At 39.5% G+C, this 14,566-nt stretch overlaps 2 protein-coding genes across 7 annotated transcripts in view; one reads left to right on the top strand and one right to left on the bottom strand.

The window, feature by feature from the left end:
* Positions 1 to 993: 993 nt before the first annotated feature.
* Positions 994 to 14,566, bottom strand: part of LOC309848051 (uncharacterized protein) — a gene marked incomplete at its 5' end in the record, with an annotated part of 37,723 nt that continues 24,150 nt past the window's right edge. Inside the window, 4 exons of the mRNA XM_082699050.1 lie at positions 994 to 2,046; positions 3,329 to 3,495; positions 3,653 to 3,921; positions 6,667 to 6,879. Coding sequence (XP_082555176.1) covers positions 1,416 to 2,046; positions 3,329 to 3,495; positions 3,653 to 3,921; positions 6,667 to 6,879 — 1,280 coding nt within the window. The 3' untranslated portion in view covers positions 994 to 1,415. The remainder of the gene's footprint in view (positions 2,047 to 3,328; positions 3,496 to 3,652; positions 3,922 to 6,666; positions 6,880 to 14,566) is intronic.
* The window catches only part of NOL4 (nucleolar protein 4), a 410,591-nt gene continuing 398,064 nt past the window's right edge, over positions 2,040 to 14,566 (top strand). For 3 of the 6 annotated variants that reach the window (XM_082699570.1, XM_082699569.1, XM_082699571.1), the window contains exon 1: positions 2,040 to 3,535. In XM_082699570.1, coding sequence (XP_082555696.1) covers positions 3,272 to 3,535 — 264 coding nt within the window. In that variant the 5' untranslated portion in view covers positions 2,040 to 3,271. Of the gene's footprint in view, positions 3,536 to 4,203; positions 4,512 to 4,681; positions 4,719 to 14,566 lie in introns of those variants that run through there. The other 3 variants (XM_082699573.1, XM_082699572.1, XM_082699575.1) reach the window with 3 other exon arrangements.

Consider the following 14,566-nt stretch of genomic DNA (forward strand, 5'->3'; position numbering starts at 1 on the left):
GATTGTTCATTATGGCAGAGTTACTTAGAAAACAAGAAAATATAAACTCTCAAGGGTCTTCCAATCAAGATTCTGTTTGAACAAACATACTCATGTGAAACTATAAATATAGTACAAGTAGTGGTATAGTTCATTTAATCTAAAACAATGTTTTCCAGACTATAGGTTGCCAGGCATCCTGTGCTGCTTCATAAATTTACTTTACCAAAGAGTAATGATAATAATAGAAGACCAGGTAACTACCCGCGTGTATTCCATGTAAGAAAATGTGTTTTCCCATGAACATTTTTGGAGGACAGATTTTGAATGTGCTGTGTCAATGTAATGTAGATGTCTTACTATGAGACAAGGTTTTAAAAAATGGTTGAAAGACACATATCAAGAGGAGTTTAGAGACACAGACTATTTTAACTTGAGTAGACAAGGAAAGAAGGCTTTATAAGTCTAAAGTACTTGAATGAGTCTTAGAGGAGATGAGAGGACTCTTCAGATGAAAAAGCGACCAAAAAGAATTCAGAAATCGTAAATTAACTTATAACCGTAAGAGAAAGTGAACTCTATAGAACCAGCTTACTCTTGAATGAACTGAACTCTCTAGGATCAACTATTCTTCCAGGATCCTCTAGGAAACATTTGACTAATATACAACATGTTCTAGATCTCCCAGCTTGGAATTATCCTCTCTCTCTGATGCCACAACGTAAACTTTTAAGTGTTCCTGTGAGGTGTACCACACTAGAGTGATTCAAAATATGCTTCTGTCCAATTCCTTATTCCACATACAGTTCAAGATATTGACATCTTTTTAAAAAATGTGAAAGGCCTAAAGAAAAATACCTAATTTAACACATTTAAGGTGTTTTTTGTTTGTTTGTTTGTTTTTCCCCTCCTTGCCTCTCCCTATCATCCTTACTTTAGATCCACCTGTGACTTCTATTAGCGGACTCTCTGAACTCCACTGGTTTAATATTTACTTGGCAAAAAATTCAAGGACTCAGGACAACTGATTTATTTTAGCACTTTTTTTTTTTCCATACAAAAAGAAAGAAATAAAAAGAATAAAAGCAGTCCGGGTGGCCTCTAGAGAAGGGTGGCTGTTGTTGCAGGAATCTTGCAAGTTAATGAGAATTCACCCGGGACTCAAGAGCGACCGAGAGGGGAAAAAGGAGGAGACGGGGTGGGGGTGGGGGGGAGGATAAAAACTCTTCCTTTGCAGCTGGCCCTCTCCCTCATTTGTTGCTCCAATAAGCAGTAATTAGGTCCTGAGCTAATGGTGTCAGCTGATCTGCTGTTTTTAGGCTAGACCCAGAGGAATCTCCATGGAAACCCTGCTGGAGTCGTCCCCCCACCTGGATGCTGAGTGCTCCTTTCCGCCACCTGGCTGCCGCCGCGCCCGCTGCTACCTCCTCCTGCCTCTAACCTGCAGCCTGCAGCATGCGCACTGCCCCCGGGATCCCTAAATGGGACAATTCTGCCCGTGACGTCAGCGCCCAGCCGTCTCCACAGAAACTTTTGTCCCATTGGCCAATCAGAGAGCTTGGAAGGGGCCGGGGAGGGGGGGGGGGGTGGGAGGAGAGGGGAGTGGGAGGGGTGGGGGTGAGGGGAGAGGCGAGAGGTTTAGTGTGTGGAGCTGCTCGCGCTCCGCCCGGGCTGTCAGTCCCGGCTCCAGCCGCCGCGAGACCTTCCCGGAGACGCGCGCACACACAGCGCACCCCCCGCATACCGAACACCCTCGCTCCCTTGCTCGCACACACGCACACACTCAGCCTGGCCGAGCAGGAGCCACTGACCATTTTGCAAGTGCCGGGACCGGCTGCGGCGCAGAGGGTACAAACACTCCGCGTCCCCATTCGGGGCTTTCGTCTTGGAGACGACGACGAGGGGCGAAGGTGGGCCAGGACGCGGACCAGGCGCGGGGCACTGGTCGGGCCGCCTTCCTGGCACGGCCGCCTCCCGGGACGGGCGCGGGCCTCCGCAGAGAGTAGAATAAAGAGGAGCGGCGGCAATCGCAGCGCGAAGAGGATGGGAACTCCCCTGTTTCCAGCTCTGTAACAAACGGGTGGAAATCCTGAATGGAGGAGCTGCTGATTTCATTTGCTTGAGAAAATCGTCCAGAGGAACTCATATTTGGCTACTCTGAGCAGTGGAGGGGTGTCCATGACGTGGCAGGGGGAAAATAGACATACGAAACCTCCTGTGTGTACTGCAAACTGTAACCAAGCAAGGGGAAAATAATCTCTATTTTAATTTCATGCAAAGGGTTTTAAGCATCTGTATTATAAACTTACTTCTATGCCTTGTACCCAGTTCAGCAGAAACCAGAGGAGTCCTGGCTGGGGACCCCATCATTATCCGGGAGACCCGCTGCCGGCGGCCTGCTTTCGTTTACCCACATCTCCCTGGAACGGAGATCTGTTTGGGGTACCACAGTCTCTCCTATAGAACTATGGCCAAATATCCATGAATGTTTTGCTAATTCTGGGACTTAACTCCTGGAACCTACCTGCAGGGCTGGAATTTAGCCTAAATGCATATGAAGAAATGACATTTTAAACCATTTTAAGAATACCTTAAAAATTTCCCGTGTAGCAGGATTTGATAGGCTTAACAACGTGACAGGTAAGAACTTTCTCTCTTTATAGTCCCTGAACGCCCCACGCAGGGAAAGCCGAAGCGGAACGGGATCCTGGAGGAAGGAGAGCCAGGGGACCCGAGTGCCCTTCGGGGCTCGCAGGCACTCGGCCTGGCGGCTGCTTTCGAGACAAGCTCAGCCCTCGCTTCCTGGACGGTGGGGCCAGCGGCCGGGAAAGCTTCTGGGGCGCGCGCGCGGGGAGGCGGCGCAGCGCTGCACCTGCCCTGCCCAGGACATAGCCCCGGGGCGAGACGTCCAGGGACCACCCTCAAGTCAATATTGGGATTTTTAATAAACCAAGGAATGGGATTTTAATTATTTAAAACCCAGCTCCTCTGGGCCAGATGCCGTTGGGATGGTCCCAGTCACACAATATTAAAGAGACCCATCACTAAGAGGACGAGACAAGCGTTGCAATTACGAATGAACCAGAGACTTGGTAGCACAGGGCATTGATTGCTGGTGCCCAGCCGGACCCTCCTCCCCTCTCCACCCCCCCCCCCCACCCGAGGCAGGCTCCGGCGGCGGCCGGGACCTTGCGTCCCTACATCGTGGCCGGAGCTGCATTTTTCATGAGCCCGGGGTGAACAGGTGCGAAGTGCGCTGGGAGCATCCGGCCGACGGCCAGGAGCGGGGAACATGGAGAGCGAGCGCGACATGTACCGTCAGTTCCAGGACTGGTGCCTCAGGACTTACGGGGACTCAGGCAAGACCAAGACGGTGACCCGTAAAAAATACGAGCGGATCGTCCAGCTCCTCAACGGCTCCGAGTCGAGCTCCACGGACAACGCCAAATTTAAATTCTGGGTCAAATCGAAGGGCTTCCAGCTGGGCCAGCCGGACGAGGTCCGCGGGGGTGGCGGCTGCGCCAAGCAAGTGCTTTACGTGCCGGTCAAGACCACGGTGAGTGACTCGCCTTCCTCTGTTATTTGTCTGCGGGAGCAGCCGGCGGGGAGGGGAGAGAGAGGGGGGAGAAAGGGGGAGCCGTGAGCCACCGTTGGCTCGTGTGCCCCCCCCCACCTTTCTCAACCCCCTCCCCAAGTTGTCCCCACTCGCACTAGCCAGGCGCGTTTCCCCCGCGGTGGAGTCTTTGTGGTCCTTTATTTTAAAGCGGCAGCGCACCTCCAGAGCTCGCCGCCCTCCTCGCCTCCGGGCTCCTGAATCCGCTCCTGGAGCTTCCATCCCCGCGTCGGGCGGCCTCCCATGTCCTCGGGTTGGGCCATTGTCCCATGTCCTTCGCTGGGCGCCTGGCGCGTGTCCCGCTTTCGCCACCAAGCATAAAGGCCACGCTGGAACCCCAGACGCACGCTCTGATAATAGAGGATTCTGATCGATCGTCTACAGTGTCTCCTAATTGGCACAAAGCCCGATTGTGGCGCTAGTCGGAGATGTGGGGTCCCCCCCCCCGCCCCGACACTATCAGGTTTTATTGTTAGACCGCCGCCTGGGAGACACCGGGCTATCCCATCGCCTTGATCACTCCCAGAGATCTTGCCACGACTATTTAGATTGTAGATAAGGTCCTGGAGATTCCTCCTCCCCGCCCCCCATCCCCTTCCTCACTTCCCCCTTACACAAATAAAGCCGAAGCTACATGATGAACAACAAAGAGACATGGGTTCGGACGCAATCAAATGGTGTATATATTTGTTCCTCGTTCTGGGATAGCTCTAAGTCTCATGGCCACAAAGCTCCAAAGCCCAGGCGCAGCAAGGTACTGGGCACTGAGAACCTAGCGTATCTGAGCCTCTCAGGGCAGACGCCTGTGAGGTTGGGAGGCGGCGGCAGCATCAGTTCCCTTTTTAAGAAGATGGGAACTGTGGGCTACAAGTAGGATTGCAGATCAGATCCATAAGACCTCTTTCTTCGTCATGCTACGGTGGGTACTCGCCTGGAGTAGGGGTGGGGGAGGGCATTTGGCATCCTTTGCATTTTTGCCTGGCTTTGGGGTTTCTTGAGCATTTGCTCGTTTTCCTAACCTCCTCCCACGCCAACCCCTTACTGACAACTGTTTGCCCGTGCAGTATTCCTGGAGGATGCTAGAAAAGGAGATATCTTGCAAGCTATTATTCTCTCTCCAACGGAGGTATATTAAATTGGAAATATGTGCATGAAAGGTTTTTCAGAGGACTATTTGGAGGACTCTTTCAGGTTTGGAAAATAGTTAATGGCTTCCCAAGATTAATTAGGGATATCTCTTGAAATATATATATATATATATATATATATATATATATATGTCTATATATATATATGGAATTTATTTGGAAAATGGGAAAAGGAAATAAAGGTGAAATAGAAACACACATAAAAGTTCTGCTTTTTTTTTTTAAGTACAATTGTTGGAATTTTCTAGGAGGCAGACCTATAAACACAGCCTTCTCTTTTAATGTGGCATTGCTAAAGACAATGGTGAGATTACTGTCTTGCTTTACTAAATAATGAGGACTAGATGCCTAGATGTGTTTGGATTAGAACTGAGGTATATTTACATCTGGATGAGTCAGAAGTCTGTTGTGGGGAATGAAGTGCTTTGATTCATTTGTACCGGAAGTAACTTATCCTGATTTTTAAAAATGAGTTATTGTTAGACAAAGTAGATTTAGATTTCAGAACATAAGGATGTATTTTCCTTTGGGCACCAGTGGGCTAACTGATTAAATAAAATAATTATTTAAGGTTTATTGGCCTAAGTAGTATTAGATAATATTTTATATGTTTTTCAAAGCAATTGCTAGGTGGGAAGTTTGTTTTTCATTCCTTTTATATGAAAATCACGTTTCCTCTGTTTATCTGTCAGATAGCTTCACTTGTGTAATGGTCCAGTTTATGCTTACATGGGTTTGGTTAACTCCACTATGTGTATAAACAGACGTGCCCCTTTAAAACATTAATTAAAAATTCTTAACATAAATTGTCTAACAGCTATAGAGACATTAAGAGAAATATGAATGCCTAGTAATTCAAACCAGACTTCACATGTTCAGATACTCCTATTTTCATTGAAAAATTTATGCAGAGTTGTTAAAGAACTATTGCTAAGACATCTAATGTAGAATAACAACTACAGTGTTAATAATAAAGTAACACATGTTTCCCTTTCAATTCAATAAAGATTCTATATTTTTATGGGAGAAAATGTAATTCATCGGGTGATATTCTTAGACAGTGGTTTCCATGTAGTATTTAAGAGATTTGCTCTTCATTCAAGCCTGTTTGGAAATGTTGAAGAGGTTTTTAATTCATGAACTCCTCTATTTCTCTTTATGAAAATTTTATGCTGCTCCTTACATAGAATTATAGGCTCCGCCTTCCCTGAAGGACAGCCAATCATCATTTCAACAAGTTAAAAAATAAATAAAAGGTTCCCCTTTTATCATGTGTTTCTCCGCATCTCAAATTATTTCTTCCTTATAAATAAGTTTTTCCTTGTAATAGCGGGAGTACAATCGGCAGAAAAACAAACAAAAAAAATACATTTTTAATTCCAAGGCATATCTTGGTTGAAATCAAGGACTGTGTTTGGTCTTTTCAGGTGGACTGAGAATCTGTTCTCGCTCTCAGAGGTTTCAGGGTTTGCGGCTGGCTCTGCTCTCAGGGAGAGAGATTTGTGCCTGGTGTTGCAGTAACCCGCTGCTGCTGGTCATTAGACATTATTACTACCTTGAAAAAGGACAGAAAGAAGGGAAGAGGACAGGCTGAGGCTAATTAACTGCTGGTGTTTAATGAAAGAAAGGGAGACTGATAGCAGCTGGGAGGTCATAGCAGAACAGAGTGGACACAGCACACAGACTTAACTGAAACAGGACTATCTTTCAGTTTGAAAGAAGCTTGTTTCTACCTCTTATTCCTAAAAGGACAGCTGTAGCTTTGCAAATACTTTCCCCTAACATCTAAATTGGTGATAAAATCAAGCAAGTGACCACTGACTTAAAATGAAAATGTAGAATACTAGAAAAGATAAACATGCCCTTTACTATTTGTCCTGGCCATGCCTAAAGCTGAGGGGACAGATCTGTCTCTGTTTAAATTACTCTGTGGCTGAGGAGATACTGTTTGGTCACCAAGCAACAACATCCTGCAACTCAGCCATTTTAGGTCTAGAGTGGGATCGGCGTTGTGTGCCTGCACGCACACGCACGCACGTGTATACACACGCACGTGCAGCTTGGCGAGCATCGAATCTTGAGTTTTGTTCACACTGCCACCATTGTTTTTAGGTGTTCTCTCATTAGAGATGTCAAAACCTAAAAGGGTGAAGTAATGAATGACTTAAAGCAGTTCTGAAAAAGCTAACGGCGAATGTCTGACATGGATTACAAGAAATGTTTCATCAGTGGTCATTTTAAATTAACGTCACTATGGTGACTCTATTTTACGTTTTTGGTAGTCCCCATTGAGTTTGTTTTTAGAAGCTTTTTATCCCGATTGTCATTTTGCTTTTGGCCACGATTAGTTGACCCGTCACACTTAGAATTCAAACCACCCAAACACAGTAGATATACCACTTGATATTATGAAAGGTAAACTTAGGAAATAACCAGAAAAATCGTTAAACCTTTTTAGTACTATTAGATTATTGCATTATTGTGTATTTTTTAAAGGACCACTGCACTGTAAAAAACATTAGGAAATTTGGCAAACTCCCATTTGTATTTGTTTTTCAGTCTTAAGCAAACAAGGCAATGAATATCCAATTATGTGAGTAAGGCTTTTCTTGACCTGTATATGTAGGAACGGACATTTAGGTCCAATTTTCGCCTTTTGTGTATTTCTTATTTATATGTATTCCACCAGGGAATATAAAATGAATTTTCATCCAGAAAGGAAAATATATTATCTTTAGTTATGTCATTTAAAAATGATGATTTATTCAGTTCTGCAATCTGTAGCCTCAGATTTCATATTGTTCTTGCTGTGTATACTAATTGATTACTATATAGTGATTAGAGTGAATATTCATGGACTGGTTTATAAACAGTCACTGTTTTTTTAGTTCTCTGACTATGGTTTTGGTTACAAATTCTCTATGCTATATCAAGAGTGGAGGAAATAATGCCTCATGAAGAGTCTGTATACGTTTCTACCAGGCCGAACTTATGCTTGAACCACATTCCATGTATATTAGGCCTTGATCTGAAATTTGCTGTAGAAATTCCAGAAAAACAAAATTGAGGAATATGCTAGCTACACATTAGGATACTTTATATCTCTGACACAGGCAAATCATGATAATAGTAATTAAGATGTAAGCACAGTTTTGCTTCCCTCCTATACTTAGAAGACAGGCATTGCTATAGATAATGAGTGCATTTTTTTCTCTTTGTTAGGTATTTTGGAGGGCTCTGTAATATAGGTCTTGGGGGGGGCGTTAAATAGATCCCAAGTATGAGTCTCAGCAACGTGGCTTTATAAGTGGACTTTAGTGGTTCCTAGAGAATTGTGCGGACTGCTTCTTATGGCAAAACCCTAGTACAATGGCAATTATGGCTGTCAAAAATAGCAGGTATACCCTTATAAGAGGCCGGTAAGGCATGAGTATTTAGGGGCAAGGGGCTTGTAGAGATAACTCCTCTGAATTTATGGAAGAAATCAGACCCTGTTAATATATGAAGACTAGCCCACACGTATTTTCCAAGATACCAGTTCTTGACTTTTCCATTGGTTCTTCCTTTTCTTGTTAATAAGCATAGCTGGGGGCAGGCAAGGCAAGATTCAGCACTCATTTATATTACCTCAGTAAACTCCTGAACCAGCTGAGTTCCTGCTTCTCAAGGTCTTACACTCTAGGCTTTGGGCCTAGGACCGAGGAAAGAAGCGATGACAGAGGATGTAGCAGCAGAACTTCTGAGAGTTTCAATCCCATGTCAGGACTATAAAGATCTTTCATTAATAACTGTTGTATTTGCTAAGACTCCTTATATCTAACTGCAACGATCAAAGTGAGTCTACTCTGTTTTAGGTTACATTCGTTTTGATAATCCTGGTATAACAGGATAAAATAAACTTTGTGTATAGCGTAGATGGCAGGAAACATGGCATAGTGGGCAGGGTATAGATTCTAGAGCAAGATTTAAATCCTGGATTGGACATTAATGAGAACTCTAAGTAAGGGGAAATTTCTTAAAGAAACGGTTTCCTTTACATAAATGCCATGAGTAATACTTGCCTAACTAGTTTTGGATGAGAATAATAATTCATAAGCATATAGTGTATGTAATATCTGTCTGACATGTAGTAAATGCTAACAAACAATAGAAGCTCTTTTAAGTATTATTAAGAAAGCAAGGACACCGTGATGTAATTAATTGGGTATATGTTATAAATTAGGTATATGTTATAAACTCAAGATCACGCTGCCACAAAGAATTAAAATGTATCTTTCTGAATGTGTGTACTATTCAGATACTTATATTTTTAGAAAATAAAAATGATTTTATTTTTAAAAGTGATACATTTTCACTATTTAAAAAAATCTAAGAGAAAAGGAAAGAAATTTTAAGTTATATTAAATCCACCATCCAGATTTAACCATCATTAGTTAATTATGAGCATAATTATAGTTGTCTGTCTAAACATACATACCAAAAGGAAATTAAGTATAGTGATTGATTGATATAATGATTGATATGGACATGGAGAAATAATTTTCCAAACCTGGGATGGTAATTATATGGTAATTTAAGAAGCATAAAACATAATATCAAAATGAAACAAAAGAAACAAAAAACATGCAATTCAAAAAATTGCTAATAGACAAATACTTCTTCTTGGAGGTTTTTATTCCTGAAGTTAATAGAAAAGATTAAGAAAAACATGAAGAGATGGAATTTTATTCATTTTTTTTTTCAACTATAGATTTCAATGTCATTCTTATCATTGACTTTCTCCAATGGTAGAAGAGGAGTAAGCCTATTTCACTTCTTCTCACTGTTTTGTTACTCCATGCTTATGTCATATTTATTATAATTATATATTTTATTGTGTTATGTTCATTATATATGCTATAATTGTTTTTATTTTCAAGGTTTCATGATGATATATAATTTGGTGCTCATGGCTGTTGTTCTTTTGGCATATTTAAATGCTTATCCATTCCTCTGCTTTTTTTTTTGGTTTTGTTTTTTGTTTTTTGTTTCTCCCTGAATTCTTTGATTTGATTCATCCCTGGGCTACAATTCCTGGTCATTTCTTTTTTTAAAGAAAGCATTATGTGTTCCATTCTTTGAGGTTTGCATACAATTAAAAATATTTGTCCTCAGCTTTTATAACTAAAGAACAACTTAACTAGGTGTAATTTCTTTAATTCCCTCTTTCTACCAGAACATTGTTGATGATGTGTTTGCCCTGTAAAATTCCAAAGCAAACCTGTTTTTCCAAATTTCATGGATTGTTTGCTCCTTTATCCTTGAAATTAAATAATTTCACTGAGCTATGTTTTGAATTCCTCTTCTCATTGAGTAATTACATTTATGGCCATAGCTTCAGTTGTGTCTATGTTACGGAGACTTGATACATATCTTGTGAGGTTCACAACTGTATTTTACAATTTCTACTGGATATTTCTACCAAGATATCTCAAAGCACCTCAAACTGAACATAATCCCAAATGACTATTTCTTCTCTTCATTTCTTCATCCTGGGTCTTCCCAGCTGACACCTTTTTTTCCCTTTGTATTGACATTTTTAGTAATTATACTGAACTATATCCTAGTATGAGAATGAATCTAGCTAAGCACTAAAACAGTGAGCCAAATGAAATATTTGGTTCTCAGAATAAAAGACAGTTTACAGATCATTCATTATAACTTCAGGGTGGCAAACAGAAATTAAAATGATTTGAAATTATGTAATAATTTGAAAGACTTGGAGAAAGTTATTAACATTATATATTGGAAGAGGAGCAGGAGAAAAAAGTAAATTCAATACAGTTTTATAAGTAGAATTTCCGTAAGCGAATACAGTAAAGTTTTATGAAAAAGAGACATTTACTGATTTACCTATTTTTTTTATTGAGTGTAACATTTAACGTTACATTGTGAACTTAGAGGAGAACAGCAGAAAATGACAAATTGTACATTTTCTCCACTTAAAACGATTACCTGTATTTCTCTCCTTTGTTTAGAAATGGAAAGCACTAAAATAATAGCTTGGCCATGAATCATCCAATGGACACTCTGAAAAATTTAGAGGCTCTTCTTTACAATAATAGGGAATATATGACTTTGTTTTCCTGTTCCTTTCTACATTTCATAATAGTCATTCTGCCATTTATGTCCATTATTTGGTGTACAGCAAATGCTACTTTACAAAAATAGTATTGAATTTGTAATTCCTATCCTTTAACAATTATCTTTTTAAAAAATTGAATTATAATTGACAGACAATATGATATTAGTTTCAGGTACACAATAAAATGATTTGATATTTATGTACATTGTAAAATGATTACACAATGTCTAGTTACCATCTGTCAACATACTAAGTTGTTACAATATTGTTGACTGTATCTTCTATGCTATATGTTATATTCCCATGTAGTATTTATTTTATAATTGGAAAATTGTACCTCTTAATCCCTTGCCCTTTTTGTCCGTCTCCCATCTCCCTCTCCTCTGCCTACCATCAGTTTGTTTTCTGTATTTGAGTCTGTTTCTGTTTTGTTTCTTCACTTGTTTCTTGGGTTCCACACACAAGTAAAGTCATATAGTATTTCTTTTTCTGTCTGATGTATTTCACTTAGCATAATATCTTCTAGGTCCATCCATATATATGTAAAAGGCAAGATTTATTTTTTTCTATATAGGAGTTTTTTATATTACTCATGTGTGTAGTATATATGTGTAATAGGTATCACATATATATTACACAAATATATGATATATATTACATAAATATATGTCATATATATGTGTAATGTATATATATCACATATTCTTTACCTATTTATCTATCAGTGGGTGGTCAGGTTGTTTCCATACCTTGACTATTGTAAATAATGCTAATGCTGCAATGAACATATTGGGGCATATATCTATTCAAATTCATGTTTGGGTTTTGTTTTGATAAAGTGGAATTGCTATATTCTATGATATTTCTATTTTTAACTTTTTGAGGCACCTCTATTCTCTTTTCCATAGTGGTTCTACCAATTGACATTTCTACCAACAGCACATGAGGGTTCCCATTTCTCCGCATCCTTGCCAGTACTTGCTATTTCTTATCTTGTTGATACTAGCCATTCCTACAGGTGGTTTGATTTATATTTCCCTGATGATTTTTAAAAAGGATTTTATTTATTTGAGAGATTGAAAGAGAGACAGACAACAAGTTGGGGGAAGGGCAGAGAGAGAGAGAAGAGAGAGAGGAATAGATCCTTGTTGACCAGGGAGCCCAAATGTGGGGCTCAATCCCAGGACCCTGAGATCATGATCTTAGCCTAAGACAGATGCTTAATCAACCACCCAGACACCCCTCACTGATGATTTTTAATTGGATTTTTAAAAAATAATTTAGTTTTTGAACTTTTTGTCTATTTTAGATGTCAACTCCATATGTCATTTGCAAATATTTTCTCCCATTCAGTAGATTGCTTTTCTGTTTCGTTGTTGGTTTCCTGTAGTGTTGAAGGGCTTTTTAGTTTGATATAGTCCCATTTGTTTATTTTTCCATTGTAAAAAATAAATGTCAAAGAGCTTACTGCCTTTGTTTTTCTCCTAGGAGTTTCCTCGTTTCAGGTCTTATATTTAAGTCTTTAATCCATTTTGAGTTTATTTCTGTGTATGGTGTAAGAAAGTGGTCCACTTCCATTCTTTTGCATGTGGCTGTCTAGTTTTTCCAGCCCCATTTGTTAAAGAGACTCTTTTTCCCATTGTATATTCTTGTCTCCTTTGTTGTAGATTAACTGACCATATAAGCATGGTCTTATTTCTGGGCTTTCTATCCTGTTCCAATGATCTATGTGTCTTGTTTTTTGTACCAGTGTCATCTGTTTGGATGACTGTATTTTTGCAGTAGAGTTTGAAATCCAGGAGAGCGATACCTCCAGCTTGTTTTCTTTATCTTAAGATCACTTTAGTTCTTCAGTCTTTTCTTGGTTCTGTACAAATTTTAGGGTTATTTATTTGAGTTCTTTGAAAAAGGCCATTGGTATTTTGATAAAGATTGTTTTGAATCTGTAGATTGCTTTGGGCAGTATGGACATCTTAATAATATTGTTTCAATCTATGAGCATGAAATATCCTTTCATTTGTCTGTGTCATCTTCAATTCATTTTACCAATATCCTGTAGTTTTCAGAATACAGATCTTTCACCATCTTGGTTAAATTTATTTGTAGGTATTTTCTTCTTTTTGGTGCAGTTGTAAATGGGATTTTTTTTTTTTAAGATTTTATTTGTTTATTTGACACAGAGAGAGAGATCACAAGTAAGCAGAGAGGCAGGCAGAGAGAGGGGGGGGAAGCAGGCTCCCTGCTGAGAAGAGAGCCCGATGTGGGGCTCGATGTGGGGCTCAATCCCAGAACCCTGGGATCATGACCTGAGCCGAAGGCAGAGGCTTAACCCACTGAGCCACCCAGGTGCCCCTGTAAATGGGATTTTTTATCTTAATCTCTATCCAATAGTTTGTTATTAGTGTATAGAAGCACAATAGATTTCTGTATATGGATTTTTTATCCTGCACTATTCTGAATTCATTTATTAGCCATAAGATTTGGGGTAGAAGCTTTAGGGTTTCTAGTATATAGTATCATGTCATCTGCAAATATTGACAGTGTTATTTCTTCTTTTTTTTTTTTTTCTCATTTGGATAACTTTTATATTTCTCACCTAATTGCCATGGCTAGGATTTCCAGTACTATGTTGAATAAAAGTGGTGAGAGTGGACATTCTTGCTCCTTACCTGAGAGGAAAAGCTTTTAGTTTTCACCATTGAATATGTTATTAGTTGCATTTGTCAAATATGGGCTTTATTATGTTGAGATATATTCCCACCTTACCTACTTTGTTGAGAATTTTTATCATAAATGGATGTTGAATTTTGACAAATGCTTTTTCTGCATCTCTCCCATAATCGAATGATTTTTATCTTTCATTTTGTTCATATAGTGTGAAGCTGTTTGGTCCTGGATTTCTGTTCATTGGGAGTTTTGTGATTACTGATTCAATTTCATTACCAGTAACGAGTCTGTTGAGATTTTCTATTGCTATTTCTTCTGATTCATCTTGAAGGAGTGTATGTTTCTAGAAATTTATTAATTTCTTCTGGGTTTTCCAACTTTTTGTTGTATAATTATTCATAGTAGTCATTTATAATTCTTTGCATCTCTGTGGTATTTGTTGTAACCTTTCCCTTTTCATTTCTGATTTTATTTGGCCTCTTTTGTTTTCTTGATGACTTTTACTGTAGGTTTATTAGTTTTGTTTATCTTATTATTTTTTAATTTCCGTTCTCTATGGATGGCAACACAATTTGCCGAACAATCCAAGGCAAAAATCTTTATGACATTTTTTATTTTCCCCTTTTATAGTCAGTACTCTAGGGAATACTGTTGATTCTATGAACTTAGTATGTCTTGAATCCATCATATTCTTACCATACCATACTAAGCATTATGACCATTTTGTGACAATTTTGTAGTTTTCCTGAAAGCTTTGAAGGAGAGGATTTGATTTCCTCTGCTTGAATAATGCATCCTTGGTGCTCAGTATTAATGCCATAAATGAAAAACTTCCCAGCCTGACACCATATGATGGGCCCTTCTTCTTTGTCAGCATACAATAACTATAATATAATACATAATACTATATTATGTAATATATAATATATACCTAAAATACTTATAACTATAATATAATATAATACCATAGCTATATTGGGAACTTTTTTTCCACAAAATATAGTTAATTAAATTCTTATAAAAAGCACATAATAA

Source organism: Mustela nivalis, assembly GCF_964662115.1.
Source record: "Mustela nivalis genome assembly, chromosome: 14".
Classification (NCBI taxonomy): Eukaryota; Metazoa; Chordata; class Mammalia; order Carnivora; family Mustelidae; genus Mustela; species Mustela nivalis.